We start from the raw sequence: 16,682 nt of genomic DNA, 5'->3' as shown, positions 1-16,682 counted from the left end.
CAACCATTCTGGGATTCCATAACTCTGTTGAGCCCCTCGCTGTTCATGAGCCCTGAGCTGCAGCTGCAGTTCCCTGAGGGGCAGCCCCAGGTCCCTGCAGTGCCCTCACCCGTGTGTGTGCAGGGGCCCCGGGCCGGGGCAGTGTGCCATCGTCGCCGGTGCTGAGCGGGGGGGCCGTGGTGCTGTGCCAGCTCACCCACAGCGTGGCCTGTGCCCACCACAAGCCCATCACGGCGCTGAAGGCGGCGGCCGGACGGCTCGTCACAGGCAGCCAGGACCACACGCTCAGGGTGAGTGGGACACGGGGACACGGGGACACGGGGACCTGGGGACATGGGGACATGGGGACACGGGCTGGGCTCAGCCGGGGCCCAGCTGAGCTGTTTGTGCACAGGGGAAGCCTGGGGAGCTTGGAGGGGAGGGGGCTTGGAGCCAACCCAGCACATCCCAGAAGCTCCACAGGCTCTGTCCGTGCCCGGATGTGGCACCAGTGGGGTTGGAAGGACAGAGCCTGTGTCACCCTGAGCTGAGTGTGGGATCCCTGTGGGATGGGTGACTTCAGAGGATCATGGAATTACAGAGGTTGGAAAATGCCTCTGAGACCATGGAGTGCAACACTCCCCCAGCACTGCCAAGGCCACCACTGACCCACATCCCCAAGTGCCACATCCACAGGGCTTTGAAATCCCTTCAGGGATGGGAATCCCACCACTACCCTGGGCAGCTGTGCCAGGGCTGGACAGCCCTTCCCAGGAAGGAATCTTCCCTGTATCCAACTTGAACCTGCAACTGAGGCCGTTCCCTCTCCTCCTGTCCCTTGTTCCCTGGGAGCAGAGCCCGACCCCCCCCAGTTCCCCCCTCCTGTCAGGGGGTTGCAGAGCCAGAAGGTCCCCCCTGAGCCTCCTTTTCTCCAGGCTGAGCCCCCCCAGCTCCCTCAGCTGCTCCTGCTGCTCCAGCCCCTTCCCAGCTCCCTTCCCTTCCCTGCACACGCTCCAGCCCCTCAGTGTCCTGTACTGGAGCCCCCAGAACTGCCCCCAGGACTGGAAGTGCCTCAGCAGTGCCCTGGGCCTGTGGCTACACTATGGTGACACAGGTCAGGTGCCACTGCCCTCCTGCCCACCTGGGCTCATGTCCAGCCACTGTCACCAGCACCCCCAGGGCCTTTTCCAGCTTTCCAGACACTGCCAGTCCTGGAGCTGCAGGGGATTGCTGTGACTCAACACGAATATCAGGGTCTCTGTTCCGGGGTGTCCCCCTTCCTCTCCCCATCCCCTTCAGCCCTGCACGTCCCTGCCCTGCCCTGTCACCTCCCGACAGCCGTGACCTCCCCCTGCCCTGGCAGCACCATCCCGAGGCCTCTGGAATCACTGCCAGGCTCTGGCTCTGCCGGGACAGGGATCAGGTGGATCTGCTGGGTCACGGGGAGCTCAGGTGGCACCACCCACACCCACAGTGGCTGCCCCAGAGCCCTCACCTGCCTGTCCTGCCCCAGGTGTTCCGGCTGGAGGACTCCTGCTGCCTCTTCACCCTGCAGGGCCACTCGGGAGCCATCACAGCCGTGTACATGGACCAGGTACGGGGGTGGGGGACCATCCCTGAGCTCATCCTGAGACCGTCCTTGAAACCATCCCTGACCCATCCCTGACAGCATCCCTGAGAGCATTCCTGACCCAGCCCTGAGAACATCCCTCACCCATCACTGAGACCATCCCTAGAGCATCCCTGACCCATCCCTGAGCTCATCCCTGAGACCATCCCTGACCCACCCCTGAGACCATCCCTGAGCCCACACCTGAGCCACCAGCTCAGCCAGAGGGACTCACCTGGACCCCTCCATCCCTTGCTGTGTCCTCACAGGCTGAGCCAGAGTTTCCCCCCAGGTCACTGTGAGCTCAGTGATCCCTTTACCTGCAGATCTCCTGCCTCCCTGCCCTGTTGGAGCAGGGAACCCCTGTTCCTGCACTGCCAGGCCAGGGGGTGAGCAGGGCTGAAACAGGACCTGAGCCCCTGAGGAGGGTCTGCCCCCACCCCCCAGAAAGAGGATTGGGAGCCCCCCCTGTGCCGTCCAGCCCTGTGTAAATGAACTCAGGTGTCTCTGCCCCTGGTGGCCTTGGGGGTTTGTCACCCCCAGCCTGCTCGAGCACAGGGACACAGGCAGGGAACCCCCGAGCAGGCAGTTCAGGCTTCCATCCCACATTCCTGTGGCCTGCCACAGCCTGGGAGCGCTGGGAACGCTGGTGTGCAGAGCCAGCTGGGAACGCTGGTGTGCAGAGCCAGCTGGGAACGCTGGTGTGCAGAGCCAGCTGGGAACGGTGGTGTGCAGAGCCAGCTGGGAACGGTGGTGTGCAGAGCCAGCTGGGAACGCTGGTGTGCAGAGCCAGCTGGGAACGCTGGTGTGCAGAGCCAGCTGGGAACGCTGGTGTGCAGAGCCAGCTGGGAACGCTGGTGTGCAGAGCCAGCCCGGGCACCGTCCCCCCCCTCGGGGTCCTGACCCAGCCCGGTGTCCCTGCAGACCATGGTGCTGGCGAGCGGTGGCCAGGACGGGGCCATCTGCCTGTGGGACGTGCTGACGGGCAGCCGGGTGAGCCACATGTTCGCCCACCGCGGGGACGTCACGTCCCTGACCTGCACCACGTCCTGCGTCATCAGCAGCGGCCTGGACGACGTCATCAGCATCTGGGACCGCAGCTCGGGCACCAAGCTCTACTCCATCCAGCAGGTGGGCACTGGGGGCACGGGGGAGGGACAGCCGGGGCAGCGGGAATTGGTGGGGTTGGAAAAGCCCTCTGAGACTGTCGAGTCCAACTGTCCCCAGCACTGCCAAGGCCACCACTGACCATGTCCCCAAGTGCCACATCCACAGGGCTTTGAAATCCCTCTGGGAATGGGACTCCACCCCTGCCCTGGGCAGCTGTGCCAGGGCTGGACAGCCCTTTCCATGAGGAATTTTCCCAATAGCAACCAAAACATTCCGTGGCACAACCTGAGGGCATTTCCTCTTGTCCTGTCCCTTGTTCCCCAGGAGCAGAGCTCTGCCCCATTCCAAACCCCCAGGGCTCAGCTCTCCCCATCCCAGAGCCAGGGCTCAGCTCTCTCCCATGCCAGGCCCGTGGCTCAGCTCCCTGCCCGTCCCCCACAGGAGCTGGGCTGTGGCGCCAGCCTGGGCGTCATCTCGGACAGCGTGCTGGTGACGGGGGGCCAGGGCTGCGTGTCCTTCTGGGACATCGGCTACGGGGACCTGCTGCAGACCGTGTACCTGGGCAAGAGCAACGAGGCGCAGCCGGCGCGGCAGATCCTGGTGCTGGACAACGCCGCCATCGTCTGCAACTTCGGCAGCGAGCTCAGCCTGCTCTACGTGCCCTCCGTGCTCGAGAAGTTGGACTGAGCAGGAGCGGGGGCAGGCGGGACCGAGGGGGGCTCGGCCCGAGGGGACGGGACAGCGGCTCCATCGCTCCGGCCCTGCCTCCGGCGCCTCCCCACCTCAGACACCCGGCAGGGCCCCACCTTCCTGCTCCTCTCCCTGTCCCAGCACCTTCCCTGCCGTCCCGGGGGCTCCCAGGGATGGTACAGAGGGACACAGGGGGACCCAGGGTAGGGCAGGGGGGAACGGTGGTGGTGGCTCCCAGCGCTGACCTGCCAGGGCACGGAACAGCCCCCGGAGAGCCCCGGGGGCAGCGGGGAGAGGGCCGGGACCGACCCCCCGGGCGTGGCTCAGCCCCCACGTGCCTTAGGGCGTGGCAGGGCCCCCCCAGCCCCACCCCGGCCACAGCAGCCCTGCCCTATTTATTTATATGCTGTAAATAGTTATTATTTATTGGGGCAGGGGGGCACGGGGGGCCAGCACCCCCCTCACCCTGGCACAGCCGCCCTGCCTGGTCCCTCCTGCACCCCGTTTGCAGCAATAGCACCTTCCTCCTCCTCCTCCTCCTGCTGCGGGGCCAGAGGAGGCTTTTCTCAGGTTGGGAGGGGCGGGAGCCTCGCCCACGCTCCTGCAGGTGCTGGGGAGGGACCCCTGGGCGGGGGGAGCACCGAGGGACCCCTGAGTGGGACCAACCATGGGCAGGCACCACCCCGGGCACGGGGCTGCCCCAGAGCCCCCCACCCTCTGCGGGCCGGGGGCTGCGCTCCCCTCCCCGCTGCACTACAGGCCCCGCTGCAGCCCCTCCCCAGGCCGGGGGTCCCCGCCCGTCCTGCCGTGCCCCCGAACGCCGATGACGCCTGTTCTCGACCCCCGGTGATTGTAGAGGCGGTGCCGGCCCGGCACGGGGGCCCTGCAGCCCCGGCGGGCCCCCCGGCCGGCCCCGCGGGTGGCCTTCGCCCAGCTGTACCTTTGTGCCGTACAGGGGACGCTTTTTGTACGACGTGTTTTATAACTGTGCCAGAACGCCCATTAAACGGAACTAACCCGAGCCTGGCTGAGCCCCCCGGGGCACAGCCCCCCGCCCACAGCAGCACCAGCGCCCGGCCGATAAACTCGCTTTATTTTAGTAGCAAAGAGCTGAAAAAGTCAGTTCTACCTGGAGTCAGAGTGGAGCTGGGGGGGGCCGGGGGGCCCCCGCCCCCCTCACGCCTTGTTGAGTGTCCAGAGGGGGTCGAGCATGCTCAGGGGGTCGTCGCTGGGCCGGGGCCCGCGGAGCCCCTCGCCCGGCTGTGCCTGCAGGAAGTTCTGCTTGTTCATGCGCTGTTTGCCCTTCAGGGAGGCGTCCAGGCTGAAGGCTTCGGGCGTGAGCGACGCCAGCAGCTCCAGCGAGGAGGAGGAGGAGGCAGGGGGGGCGGCGGGGGGCTCTGGTGGCCCCCCCGGCCCCTCGGGGCTCTCCCCCACGTGGTTGCTGCTCTCGGCGTCACCCTGTGCCTCGGGGAGGGGCGGCCCCGGGACGGGGGGCTCGGGCAGGGGGGCACCGACACCGTCCACGACGCCGTCGGGAAGCACCGGTGGCATCTCAGGATCCGTGGGGTCCGGAGGGGAGGTGGGATCCGCCCCCCAGCTCCCCCCGGGCTCTGTGCTGGGCCCCCCCGGTTTGATGCTGAGCTTGGCGATGGTGGCCTGGATGGAGCTGATGGGAACGTCCCCCCCCAGCACCAGGTCCTGGGGGTCCTGCTGGAAGTAGAGCTGGGGGAGAGCAGCCCCGTGAGCCCAGGGGTGGCAGAGCCCCCCCAGCCCCCCCGGTACTCCCCCCGTACCCACCTTGGGTGAGGTGCTGTTGGGGGGCTTGGGCAGCGCGGGGGTCCCCACGCCGTGGCGCAGCAGCACCTGCTCCACGTGGAGCAGGACGGCCTCGAAACAGAACTTGAGGTGCAGCTGCAGGGCAGAGGGACACGGTGAGAGCCCGGGGGGCTGCAGCCCCTGCCCCCAGCCCCGAGGGGCTGCAGCCCTGCCCGGTACCTTCTCCTGCAGCATGTGCTTGCGCTGCTGCCGCATGCGCCTCACCAGCTGCGGCAGGTCCGGGATGCCCTTCCCGGCCTCCACCTCCTGCACGGCCGCGTAGAGGAGGCAGAAGGCCCCCGTGCGACCCACGCCGGAGCTGTGGAGAGACCCCCGGCTGTGACACCCCGAGGGACGAGGGGGGACCCCACCCCACCCCCAGAGCCCCGTCCCCGCTCACCTGCAGTGCACCACGACGGGCGTGTGGAGCGGGCGCTGGTGCAGGTAGTGCCCGTGCACCTCCTGGATGAAGCGCAGGAGGCTCCCCTTGCTGTCGGGCAGGCCCCTGGATTGGGGGGGACACTCACTGGGGAGTCCCTGCGCTCAGCCCCCCCAGGAGGTGTCAGGGCTGCCCAAACACCGTCCCACACCCAGAGCTCTGGTCCCACAGCCCCCCCAGCAGATCAGGCCTCCCAGGCCCTCCCCTGCAACGCCCCCAGCCCCCCTTGCCCGCCCGTTCCGTACAGCTCAGGCCAGGAGGTGAACTGGAGGTGGGCCACGGTGCGTTTGAGGCTCTGGTCGCGGTACTGCAGCGTCAGCATCCGCTCCACGTGCGTGGGGGTCACCCGCAGGCTGGTCAGCACCAGGGTCAGGGGGCCGTGAGCCACGGGCTGGCCCCGCTCCGACGGGAAGTACCGTAGCACCTTCTGCCGGGGGACGGGCGTCAGGACACCCTGCCGGGGCCGCTCCCCCCACGGGCCCCCCGGTGACACCCGCGTGCAGCACAAGGGCGAGGGGCAGCGGGCAGGGTGTCCCATCCCCGGGGAACCCGCCCCGGCCGCCCCCGCTGTCCCTCACCCGGGACAGGACGCACCTTGTCCAGCTCCTGCTCGGACACCAACATGACGACCACGGAGACCTTCTGCTCGTAGATCATGAGCCAGAAGTCGGCGGCGGTGCCGAGCAGCGGGGCCTGGGTGGCGATGAGGGCGGGGCAGTACGGGGACAGGTCCTCCACGCGGCTGGCGTTGATGTAGTCGTCCTTGCCCGAGCAGAGCACGACGCGGTTGCGGTCGTAGGGCATGATGTCCTGGTGCCGGTTCTTCATGGAGTAGCAGCGGGCGATGGCGATGGAGCGCTGGCGGGCGTCCCGCTCCTGGGCCTCCTGCAGCTCCTTCCAGAGCGCGTCCAGCTCGGAGCCGCCGCCGGGCACGGGCCGCTCCAGCCGCTCGGCCGCGGCCCGGAACCGCTCCAGCTCGGCCCGCAGCCGCTGCACCCGCTCGGGCTCCGCGTACGGGTCCGCCTCGATCACCTGCACGGCCCGCGGCCGCTGCCCCTCCTGCGCGCCCGCCTTGGTGGGCTGCAGCAGCCCCCCGGCCGCCGCCCCGCCGGGCTGGCTCTCGGGGCTGGACGAGAGCAGGTCCGCGGGGCAGGGGCTCTGCCGCGGGAACGGCGCGTCCCCGGGGCCCGGGGGCGGCAGCGCGGGCGGGGGCCGGGGCGCCGGGGGCTGCACGGGCAGGGCCGGCACCGGGGAGGGGGCCGGGGACGGCACCAGAGGGCCCTGGACCATCACGGTGCCCGGCACGGGGCTGGGCGGGGGCGCCTGGGCGGGGGCGGCCATGGAGCCGGGGGGCAGCTGAGCGCCGGGGGGGGCCGGGCTGGGGCAGAAGGGCAGCGCGGGGGAGCCGGGGGGCACGGCCTGGAGCCCCCCCAGCGCCGCGGGACCGCCCTGGGCAGGGGGCCTGGGGAAGGGCACGGCCCCCGGGTGCGGGGCGAGCCCCGGCGGGGGCAGCTGGTCCTGCCCCGGGAGCTGGAAGAGCTGGGGGGGCAGCGGGGGCTGCCCGGGGGCGGGGGGGGGCAGCTGCCCCCCGGGACCGGTGAAGGGCTGCTGGGGGAACTGGGCTGGGGGGGCGAGGGAGGGCCGGGGGGGCGGCTGGAAGGGCAGCGGGGCCTGGGCCGAGCCCGGGGGCAGGAACGGCCCTGGGGGGAACTGCTGGGGGGCTTGGGCAGGGGCGAAGGTGGGGGGGGGCTGTGCCGGGGGGAAGGGGTGCTGAGCCGGCGCCACGAAGGGCTGAACCCCTCCCGCGGGGTAGGGGAAGGGGGCCGGGGGCCCCGCCGGGCGCTGGGGGGGCAGGAAGGGGCCCGGGGGTCCCCGCGGAGGGGCGGTGCAGCTGGAGATGGGGGCCTGCACGCTGTCCACCGTGGTGGTGGCCGGGCGGGTGCCCGGGGGCTCGGGGCCACCCACCCCCGGCTGGGCACCCAGAGGAGCTGCTCCCGGGCCGGGGGGGCGGAGCGGGCCGGGGGCCCCCCCGGGCTGGCCCAGGCCGTAGGCGGGGGCAGGCAGGGCCCCGTGCTGGGGGGACGAGCGCGGGGGCAGCACGTGGGGCCCCCCGAAGGCCGGCTGGCCCGGAGCGCGGATCAGGGGGGCGGCCGGGAAGAGCTGGGGCGGGGCCGGGGCCGAGCTGGGCACGGGCCCGGCCGGGGCCGAGGGCTGCAGGAGCTGCCCCGGGGCCCCCCCCGCGGGGGGAAAGGGGCCGGGGGGCCCGAGCAGGCGGTAGTGCCCCGGGAACGGGGGCGTGGGGGCCAGGGGGGGCAGCGGGGCACTGGCCACCCCCCCCGGCGGCACGAAGGGCTCGGGGGGCCGCAGCCCCCCAGCCAGGGCGGCCAGTGCCGGGGGGGGCAGCTGTGCCAAGGGCCCGGGCAGCAGCTCCGGGGGGAGGCTCCGCAGCTCCTCGGGCAGGTCCGGCAGCCCCAGGGAGCCCAAATCTGCGGCCTCGGAGCCCCCGGGCTCCAGCTCCAGCGCCTTCTTCTGCAGGGGGGGCTTGGGGGCCGTGGGCCGGGGGGGCGGCTGCTTCTTCAGCTCCCTGGGGGGGCAGGTGGGGCTCAGGGGGGCTGGGCACTGCCTGCCCACCACCCCCCTCCACGGGCACCGGGAGCCCCGAGCCACCACGCAGAGCACCCCGAGGCCCTTCCCCCCTCCCGGGGGTCTCAGCAGCCCCCCAGGTCTGGGCAGCACCCACCTCTCGAGCAGCTGCTGCCGCTGGGCCTGGCTGGCCTGGCACACGGCCCGTGCCCGCTCCAGCAGCTTGGCCGCCTTCCCCTCCAGGTCCGTGTAGAAATCCTTCCCCTCCTGGGACTTCTTCATCAGGTCCTCGTAGGCCTCGTAGGAGGCCACCAGCGTCTGGACGGTGGTGTTCCACCTGGGAAAGGGGCAGGGAGGGGATGAATGACTGGTATAAAGGTTGGTCCCAGCTCCAGGCTCCCGGGTGAGCCACCAGCTCCCACTGGGATGCACAGGGGCAGGACAAAGCCGCGGGCACGGCTCCCAGCCCAGGGGTGGGACGGGGGAAGCCAGGGGTGAGCCCCTCCCTGTCGCTGGGCCCTGAGCCCCCCGCACTCACTTGTGCTCCACCTCGGCCAGGCCCTTGCGCACGGCCGCGTACTTGACGTTGGCGTCGGTCAGGGCCTTGAGCACGTTCTCCTGCGCCGCCAGGTTCTGCTCCAGGTACACCTTCAGCTGGTCGTACTTCCTGAGCTGCTCCTCAAAGAGCTTCTGCCGGCACAGGGGAGGGTCCGTGGGGCTGGGGGCTGGAGCAGCCCCCGCGGGGGGACGGGCACATCCCCAGCCCCACCTTCATCTCGGAGCGGTCGGTGGTGACCAGCGAGCTGGTGATGTCGTCCTTCTGGATCATCTCCCGCAGCTGCTGCTCCAGGGACATCCGCTGGTCCCGCATCTCCTGCACCTTGGCCAGGATTCGCTTCAGGTTCTGCAGCACCTGTTTGTCGTCTGGGGGTGGGGCAGGGGCAGGGGCAGGGTCAGGGGCAGGGCCGGACCCCGAGGGACCGCACGGAGCCCGAGGGAGTGGATCAGGGCTGGGACCCCCAGCGGGGAGGGGCCACGCCCTGGGACAGCCACCAGGGCTCTGTCCCCAAACAAGGCCCCACTTGTCACATTTCCACGGGGACAAGCACCCACCCAGCTCAGACAGATGGTGCCAGTGCCCAGTGACACACAGGGACCCCCAGGGGGGCACAGGGAGGGACAGCCCTGCCTCCCCCAGCCCAGGGTGGCACATCCAGCCTCAGGGGGTTACAGCCCTGCCTCCCCCAGCCCAGGGTGGCACATCCAGCCTCAGGGGGTTACAGCCCTGCCTCCCCTACCCTGGGGTGTGGTGGGGACAGGCAGACTCCCAGAGTGGCACAGGGAGAGCAGCCCTGCCTCCCCCAGTCCGGGGGGACACATTCAGCCCGGGGGGGCACAGGGAGGGACAGCCCTGCCTCCCCCATGCCAGGGGGACACATTCAGCCCCGGGGGGCACAGGGAGGGACAGCCCTGCCTCCCCCATGCCAGGGCCAGGCCTCACCTTCGCTCAGGGTGGGGGTGGGCAGCGCGGCCCGGACCTGCTCCAGGGGGCCGCCGAGCAGGCGCAGGTTGCCCAGGTGCAGGTTCATGGCGCGGTGCAGCTCGGTGTTGGTGAAGCTGGCCTTCTCGTGCAGCTCCAGGTACTTGGAGCACTCCTTGCTCACCTCGGCCAGCCCCGGGGGGGACCCCGGCGCCGGCGGGACCCGCCCCAGCAGCTCCTGCAGCTTCCGCTCCTGCGCCTCGTCCTCCTCCAGCAGGTCCCGGATCTCCTTCAGCGACGCCTCCACGTCCGTGAAGACCCCGGAGAGCACTGGGGGGACACGTGGAGCGGGGCTGGGACACCCCCCGACTGCTCTGGGCCTGGAGCCAGGCACGGACACGGCCTCCCAGGGTTAAACCCGGCTGTGGGCAGCCCAGGGCAGGACATGGCAGCCCAGACACCGGGGTGGTGGGCGCTCCTGGGCACCAACCCCCTCAGGGTCACCCCCCTGCCATCCAACAGGGATGGGATTCACTTTGGGATTCAGGAATTTATACTGGCAAAGAAGTGGCCGTTGGTGCAGCCGTTCCCAGTGCCAAGCTGTGGGCAGGCAGCAGTGCCCCCCCGTCCCCTCACCCTGCATGGACTGGACGAGGTTGCGGACGGTGTCGGGGCGCACGCTGAGGGCAGCACACTTCTCCATCAGCACGGCCGGGATGTGGTTGTACATGTCCAGGTTGTCCACAGTCTCGGGGTCCAGCTGCATGGAGTCCATGAACTGGCTGTGGGGCACAGAGGGGTCCCTGAGGGGTGGCCGTGTCCCCCCTGCCAGAGCCCAGGACCCGCAGGGCCCCTGGGGGGTGGGAGGGCCCCACCAGTCCCCTCACGTACTCCAGCACTTCGTTCTTGGCCTCGATCTTGGCCATCACGTCCCGCAGCAGTTTGGCCTTTTCCTCGCTGTGACAGGACAGAACATCCCATGAGTGCAGGGAAACCTGTGCCAGGATTCCTGAGCCCGGGGGTCCCTGGGTCCCCTGAGCCCTGTTCCCCCCCGGGGACTGGCTGGAGCCCCGTCCAGCCCTGGGGGGCCACAGATGGCTGTGACGTTGGTCCCCTGCAGCTCCTCCAGCCTGCAGAGCCTGAGCTGGGACAGGGGGTCCTTGCTGGGGTGCACACCCCCATCCCATCCCATCCCATCCCACCCCACCCCAGACACACCTGTACAGGGACGAGGCCTCGTGGGCAGCCATGGGCACCAGCTTGGCAAAGATGTCGGGGCCGGTGACCGCGGGGTCCGTGGGGTTCACGGGCAGAGCCTTCACCAGGGGGGCACCTGCGGGACACAGCCCTGGCTGGGACCATCCCACACGGATCCCTGTTCCCAGGGAGCCCCTGGCTGGGACCATCCCACACGGATCCCTGTTCCCAGGGAGCCCCTGGCTGGGACCATCCCACACGGATCCCTGTTCCCAGGGAGCCCCTGGCTGGGACCATCCCACACGGATCCCTGTTCCCAGGGAGCCCCTGGCTGGGACCATCCCACACAGATCCCTGTTCCCAGGGAGCCCCTGGCTGGGACCATCCCACACGGATCCCTGTTCCCAGGGAGCCCCTGGCTGGGATCATCCCACACGGATCCCTGTTCCCACGGATCCCTGTTCCCAGGGAGCCCCTGGCCGTGTCCCACATGGATCCCTGTTCCCAGGGAGCCCCTGGCCGTGTCCCACACGGATCCCTGTTCCCAGGGAGCTCCCCTGGCCGTGTCCCACACGGATCCCTGTTCCCAGGGAGTTCCCCTGGCCGTGTCCCACATGGATCCCTGTTCCCAGGGAGCCCCTGGCCGTGTCCCACTGCCCACCTTTGACGGACTGCAGGGTGTCCAGCGCGGGCACGGCCTCGTGGTAGATGAAGTCGTTGTCCTTCTTGGCGGAATTGTACCTGGAATTGGGAGGTGATGCCTTGTCAGGAGCAGTGGGCAGCATTCCCAGCTCCCTGAGCTTGCTCCCACTGGGATCAGCCCCCCAGGTCTCCCAGGATCACTCCAGTGTTCCCACAGCAGCTGTTCATCCCCAGGGCCTGGGGCAGTGCCGGGCTCTGCAACGGGGACACCAGGGAGGCTCCCCAGGCTCCCTGTCCCCCAACATTCCCAATCCCTGGAGAAGGACACATACACCACCCCGGGGTGCCCCATCCACACTCACTTCCCACCAATCACATCCATGGTGAACCTCAGGGCTTCCTGCACGGTGTCGGGCTGGCCCTGTGGAATTGAGAACAGGAATCACTGTCAGTGTTCCCAGAGCCTCCCAGGCACCTCCCGCTGCACTCCAGACAGGAATGGAGGGGCCTGGGGGCAGCTGAAGCCTCTTAAAGCCATCCCAATCCTCCCCTTCCCAGCCTGGCAGCCCAGGGCCCAGGTCTAGAGTGGGAAACCCCCAATCCCTGCTCCCAGGAACACACCTTTGCCAGCTTGATGGCTTCGTTGAGCTTATCCAGAGCACTCTGGAAGTAGATGACCTGTGGAGAGAGCAGGAATTGGGATTGGCACGGGAGGAAATGTCCCTGCCCTGCACAGGGACACCAGTCCCTGAGGGCCAGAGCTTCCCAGGGCCTTCCCAGAGCTCCCAGGCACTGGCAGGACACAGGGCACGGGTGAGACACTCATGGATGCCCAACATGCCAACCTCTCCCAAGACACAAGCCCCTTCCCAGAACCACGATCCAGAGCCTGGAGTGGATGACATGGGATGACGTGGCCTCGCTTACCCTCTCCCCAAACTTCTGCTGCTCCTCGGCCTGCTTCCCCATGTGCAGCTGCAGGAAAACAGGGAGCAGAGCTGTGTGACTCCAGGGGGAGCTTCGAGAGGGGCAGGAAAAGCCCAGGGATCAGCCCGAGGCGGGGTGGGAGCCCCCCAGCCCCTCCCCACTCACGTGGGCCACGGCAGCAAAGTAGTAGATCTTCATCTGCACCAGCTTCTTCCAGTCCTTCTGGATCTTGCCCAGCAGCGCCGCCGTCTCCGAGTTCTCCAGCGCCCTGCAGGCCTCCTTGTAGTAATCCACCACCTGGGGGGGACAGGGCTGGGGCACCGGGAACACGGAGCCCACGGCAGGGAGGGCGAGGGGGGCCCCGGGATTGGGATCGCCCGGAAAAACGGTTCTGGTGGGGAACTCAGGGATGTGTCTGGGATCAGAGCCAGGGACTGGGGACATCACTGGGACACCTGTCCCCCGTCCAGGTGGCTCCAAGTCCTGTCCAACCTGGCCTTGGACACTTCCAGGGATGGGGCAGCCACAGCTTCTCTGGGAAATTCATTCCAGTCCCTCACCTCCCTCACAGCCAAGAATTCCTTCCCAATGTCCCACCCAAATCTCCCCTGTGCCAGGGGGCAGCTATTCCCTGTGTCCTGTCCCTCCAGGCCCTTGCCCAAAGTCCCTCTGCAGTTCCCAATGCCCGGATTGTGCTGGGAGCAGCTCCTGGAGCTCACCTGGGCACTGATCCGGGCCACCAGGAAGCTCTTCCTGTTGTCCAGCATGGACTTCTCCAGGAGACACTCCTGTGCCTGGCCCTGCCAGGGACAAGAGGGGGAATGTTCAGTGTCCCCAACCCTTGGGACACCCCAGAACTGCAGCAGGACCCCCCAGCTCCAGCCCCTTTCCTGAGAGTTCAAGGAGGCACAGGTAATATCACTCCCAAGGTGTCCAGAGTCCAGGAATGTCACAGAGCCTTCCCTGACTCCCATTGCTCTCCAAAACCTCCTTTCCCCCCTGGAGGGAGCCCAGATCCCACAGACAACTCCCTGTGGGACACTGGGATCCCATCTCCTTGGATCCCCAGGGAACACCCAACCCTATGGACACAGGTGGAGGTGTCCCAGTGTGCCCAGTGCCCCCAGTTCCCACCAGCATGAGGTTGATGTTGAGGCTGAGGATCTGGTGGCTCATGTCCACGCTGTAGGAATGTGGGAAGTGATCCCGCAGGTAGGTGAAGGCACCAGCAGCACACTGGAAGTGGGTGCAGGAAACCTTCATGCCCTGAGGGGATGGAATTGTTTGGGTTGGGAAAGACTTCCCAGCTCATGGAGTTCACCTGATCCCCAGCACTGCCAAGGCCACCACTGCCCATGTCCCCAAGGGCCACATCCAAAAGGTTTTGGAATCCCTGCAGGGATGGGAACCCCACCCCTGCCCTGGGCAGCTGTGCCAGGGCTGGACGACCATTTCCAAGAAGGAATTGTCCCAATATCCAGCCTGACCCTCCCCTGGCACAGCCGGAGGCCGTTCCCTCTCCTCCTGTCCCTTGTTCCCTGGGAGCAGGGCCCAACCTCCCCAGATTCACCCTCCTGTCCCCCTGCGGTCCCCCCTGAGACCCCCCAGCTGCTCCTGGTGCTCCAGCCCCTTCCCCGGACATGCTCCAGCTCCTCCATGACCTGTTCCCAGAGCCCCCAAACGTGCCCCCATGATTCCAGGTGTGCCCTCCCAGCTCCCAGCACAGGGACAGTCCCTGCCCTGTCACACCCCCATGGGGCAGAGCTGTCTCTGGGCTCTCTGGGGGCCGTTACCTCCTCAGACACTCTCTTGTCCATGGCTCCCAGCATGGAATGCAGTGCTCCTGGGGGGACAGGGCAGGCTCAGTGGGGCAGAGACCCCCCAAGAGCCCCGGGAATGGAGCAGGGAGGTCCAATCCATGGGGTCCCGTTCCTCACCCAGGTTGTAGAGAACACAGGCCTGCTCATACTTGATGTCCTCGTGTGTCACCACCTTCCCCGAGAAGATCTCGGTCCTGGGGAAAAAGGGGGTCCCAGGACAGGGAACAAGCAGGGACTCTCCCAGAAGCAGGATGTGTCAGGAGCCCTGTTCCCCACAGGTCCCTGGGAACCCGCTGTGCAGGACACTGCTCCCCAAAGGTTCCCTGGGATCCCCCCCTTCCACCCTGGGGCAGGACACTGATCCTTGAGGGGTCCCCAGGACCTCCCTGTGCCAGGAGCCCGTTCCCTAAGGGGTCCTCCAGAGCCCCCCTGTGCCTCCCTTGCACAGCATCCCATTTCCCAGAGGTTCCCACTGTACTACCCCGAGGCAGAACCCCATCCCCTAAGGGGTCCCCAGGACTCCCCTGTGCCAGGACCCCATTCCCCGAGGGCTCCCAGGACCTCCCTGTGCCACCCCAGGGCAGGACAGGGTTCCCCACGGGGTCCCTGGGATCCTCCTGTGCCAGGACAGCCCCCCTTCCCCGGGGGGTTCCCCTCACCACGTGACGGGCACGGCCGCGTCCTGCCCCGCTCCCATGGGAATGCGGCTCTGCAGGAAGTGCAGCTGGCCCAGGTACTTCCGCAGGGTGCTGCAGCCCTCGAAATCCCTGGGAACGCTGACGGCGCTCTGGGAACACGGGGCGGGGTGAGGGGGGGTCGGCAGAGCCCCCCCCGAGGGCCCCAGCCGGGCAGGTCCCCCCTCACCTGCCGGAGCAGCTCCAGCTTCCGCAGCTCCTCGTTGTAGTTCTCGGGGTTCTCCCCGTAATTCTTCAGGACAAACTGCGGGAGGGGAGGGGGGTGAGGGGCCCGGAGACCCCCGGGGGGGCCAGCGGGGGTGGGGGACCCCGGGCTGGGCCAGGGGGGCTCGGGGATGAAAACGCTCCGACCCCCCGAGGGACGAGTTCCAACCCCGCGGGCAAGGGAGGGAATCCGGGAATTGCTGAGGTTGGAAAAGGAAGTTGCGGGAAGGGAGAAGGTCCCCCCGACCCCCGCAGGTGAGGCAGGCTGGGGACACTCCCAGGGCCACCTGCGCCCTGTGTGCCCCCCTCGAACCGTAGGGGAGCGAGGCAAACACGGGGGGAACCTCCCCCATCCCCCTGCCCTTCCAGGAACCCCGGCACAGGGAGCGCCGGGCAGGGGCGGGGCTTGTTTACACCTCGTCATTAAGGGATTAATTACTCAGGTCCCCATGGGGGTGATAGGGCCGGGCCCCCCCAGACCTCGGGGGGCTCCGGGAAGGGGGGATCCCCCCGCCCTCGTGTCACCTCCTCCCCGCCCGTCCCACCCCGCAGCCCCCCGAGGGTCCCCAGCGGCCCCGCCCCGGTCCCCCCTCTCCGGAACCCCCCGAGCCGCTGCGCTGACCCACGGCCCCCCCGCTTCACCTCCTCGCTGCCCCAGGGACCCCCAAACCGACCCCCCCCGCTTTGCCCTTCCCTGGGCACCCTCGAGCCTCACAGACCCCAAACACCGCCCCGAGCCTCACAGACCCCAAAACCCCCTGAGCTCACAGACCCCAAAGACCCCCAGAGCCCCCTGCCCCAGTCTCCAACCCTCCCTCCGTCCCAGACCCCCAGTGCCCCCCCGAGTCTCACAGACCCCAACCCCGCTCCCAGACGCCCACCCCACTCTCCAAGCCCTCCCCTCCCTCCCAGACCCCAAACGACCCCTCAGAGCCTCACGGACCCCAAACTCGCCACGGAGCCGTGACCCCCCGGCCCACGGCCCCCGCTCCCCCTGCCAGCCCCGCCCGTCCCCTCCCCTCCCACGCCCCTCAGGCCCCCCCGAGCCAACCTTCTTGACGGCGGCGTTGAAGGCGAACTCCCCGGCCTCCTTGAGGTCGAGCCAGATCATGGGCATGCGGGGCACGGCCTCCATGGCGGCCCGGCCGCTCCCGGCCCCGCTCCCGGCCCCGCTCCCGCTGATCCCGGTGATCCCGCTGATCCCGATCCCGGCCCGCCGGAACCGCGCGGGGCCTCACGGGACACCGAGTCCGCGCGACACTTCCGGCGCCGTTCCCATGGCGACGCCCCGCCCACAGTCGGGACCACGCCTACTCAGGGCAGGACAATAGCTGTTGCCATGGCGACGCAGCCCACGCTGATAGGCTGAAGCGGGTGTAACCATGGTGACACCTCCGGCGCTCATTGGAGGAGACAGGTGTAACCATGGCGACGCCCCGGGCGCTGATTGGAGGAGACTGGTGTTGTCATGCGAAGCTCCGCCCCCGGACAG

At 68.8% G+C, this 16,682-nt stretch overlaps 2 protein-coding genes across 3 annotated transcripts in view; one reads left to right on the top strand and one right to left on the bottom strand.

Moving 5' to 3' along the window:
• Window positions 1-4,409, top strand: part of LOC113982917 (SREBF chaperone) — a 50,639-nt gene extending 46,230 nt beyond the window's left edge. For both annotated transcript variants that reach the window (XM_039387345.1, XM_039387344.1), the window contains exons 20-23: window positions 124-290; window positions 1,493-1,573; window positions 2,513-2,719; window positions 3,140-4,409. In XM_039387345.1, the coding sequence (XP_039243279.1) occupies window positions 124-290; window positions 1,493-1,573; window positions 2,513-2,719; window positions 3,140-3,385 (701 nt within the window). In that variant the 3' untranslated portion in view covers window positions 3,386-4,409. The remainder of the gene's footprint in view (window positions 1-123; window positions 291-1,492; window positions 1,574-2,512; window positions 2,720-3,139) is intronic.
• A 55-nt stretch (window positions 4,410-4,464) lies between these two features.
• On the bottom strand, window positions 4,465-16,466 carry PTPN23 (protein tyrosine phosphatase non-receptor type 23). The gene is made up of 25 exons (XM_027724706.2): window positions 16,242-16,466; window positions 15,156-15,230; window positions 14,951-15,078; window positions 14,409-14,485; window positions 14,265-14,314; window positions 13,606-13,737; window positions 13,191-13,271; window positions 12,637-12,768; window positions 12,472-12,519; window positions 12,166-12,222; window positions 11,907-11,965; window positions 11,564-11,643; window positions 10,924-11,038; window positions 10,597-10,662; window positions 10,342-10,487; window positions 9,727-10,035; window positions 8,995-9,149; window positions 8,764-8,915; window positions 8,383-8,562; window positions 6,237-8,226; window positions 5,888-6,069; window positions 5,604-5,708; window positions 5,384-5,522; window positions 5,186-5,299; window positions 4,465-5,110 (listed from the first exon to the last, which is right to left on the bottom strand). Exons 1-25 carry the CDS (start codon window positions 16,323-16,325, stop codon window positions 4,565-4,567), a joined length of 5,202 nt encoding a protein of 1,733 aa, XP_027580507.2. The 5' UTR covers window positions 16,326-16,466; the 3' UTR covers window positions 4,465-4,564.
• Between the last annotated feature and the right edge of the window lie 216 nt (window positions 16,467-16,682).

This window comes from Pipra filicauda, unplaced genomic scaffold (genome assembly GCF_003945595.2).
Source record: "Pipra filicauda isolate LSUMZ 115617 unplaced genomic scaffold, ASM394559v2 scaffold556_size476704_pilon, whole genome shotgun sequence".
Lineage (NCBI taxonomy): Eukaryota > Metazoa > Chordata > Aves > Passeriformes > Pipridae > Pipra > Pipra filicauda.
The sequence above is the reverse complement of the archived record's forward strand: the minus strand, read 5'-3'. Positions and strand labels throughout refer to the sequence as shown.

Excerpts from the sequence above, each read along its gene's own strand:
- PTPN23 (XM_027724706.2), bottom strand. The coding sequence starts at position 16,325 with ATGGAGGCCGTGCCCCGCATGCCCATGATCTGGCTCGACCTCAAGGAG. Across the intron at positions 8,563-8,763 it reads CTGGCCGAGGTGGAGCACAA|GTGGAACACCACCGTCCAGA; the intron begins GTGAGTGCGGGG and ends CCCCTTTCCCAG. Across the intron at positions 6,070-6,236 it reads CCGAGCAGGAGCTGGACAAG|AAGGTGCTACGGTACTTCCC; the intron begins GTGCGTCCTGTC and ends GTCCCCCGGCAG.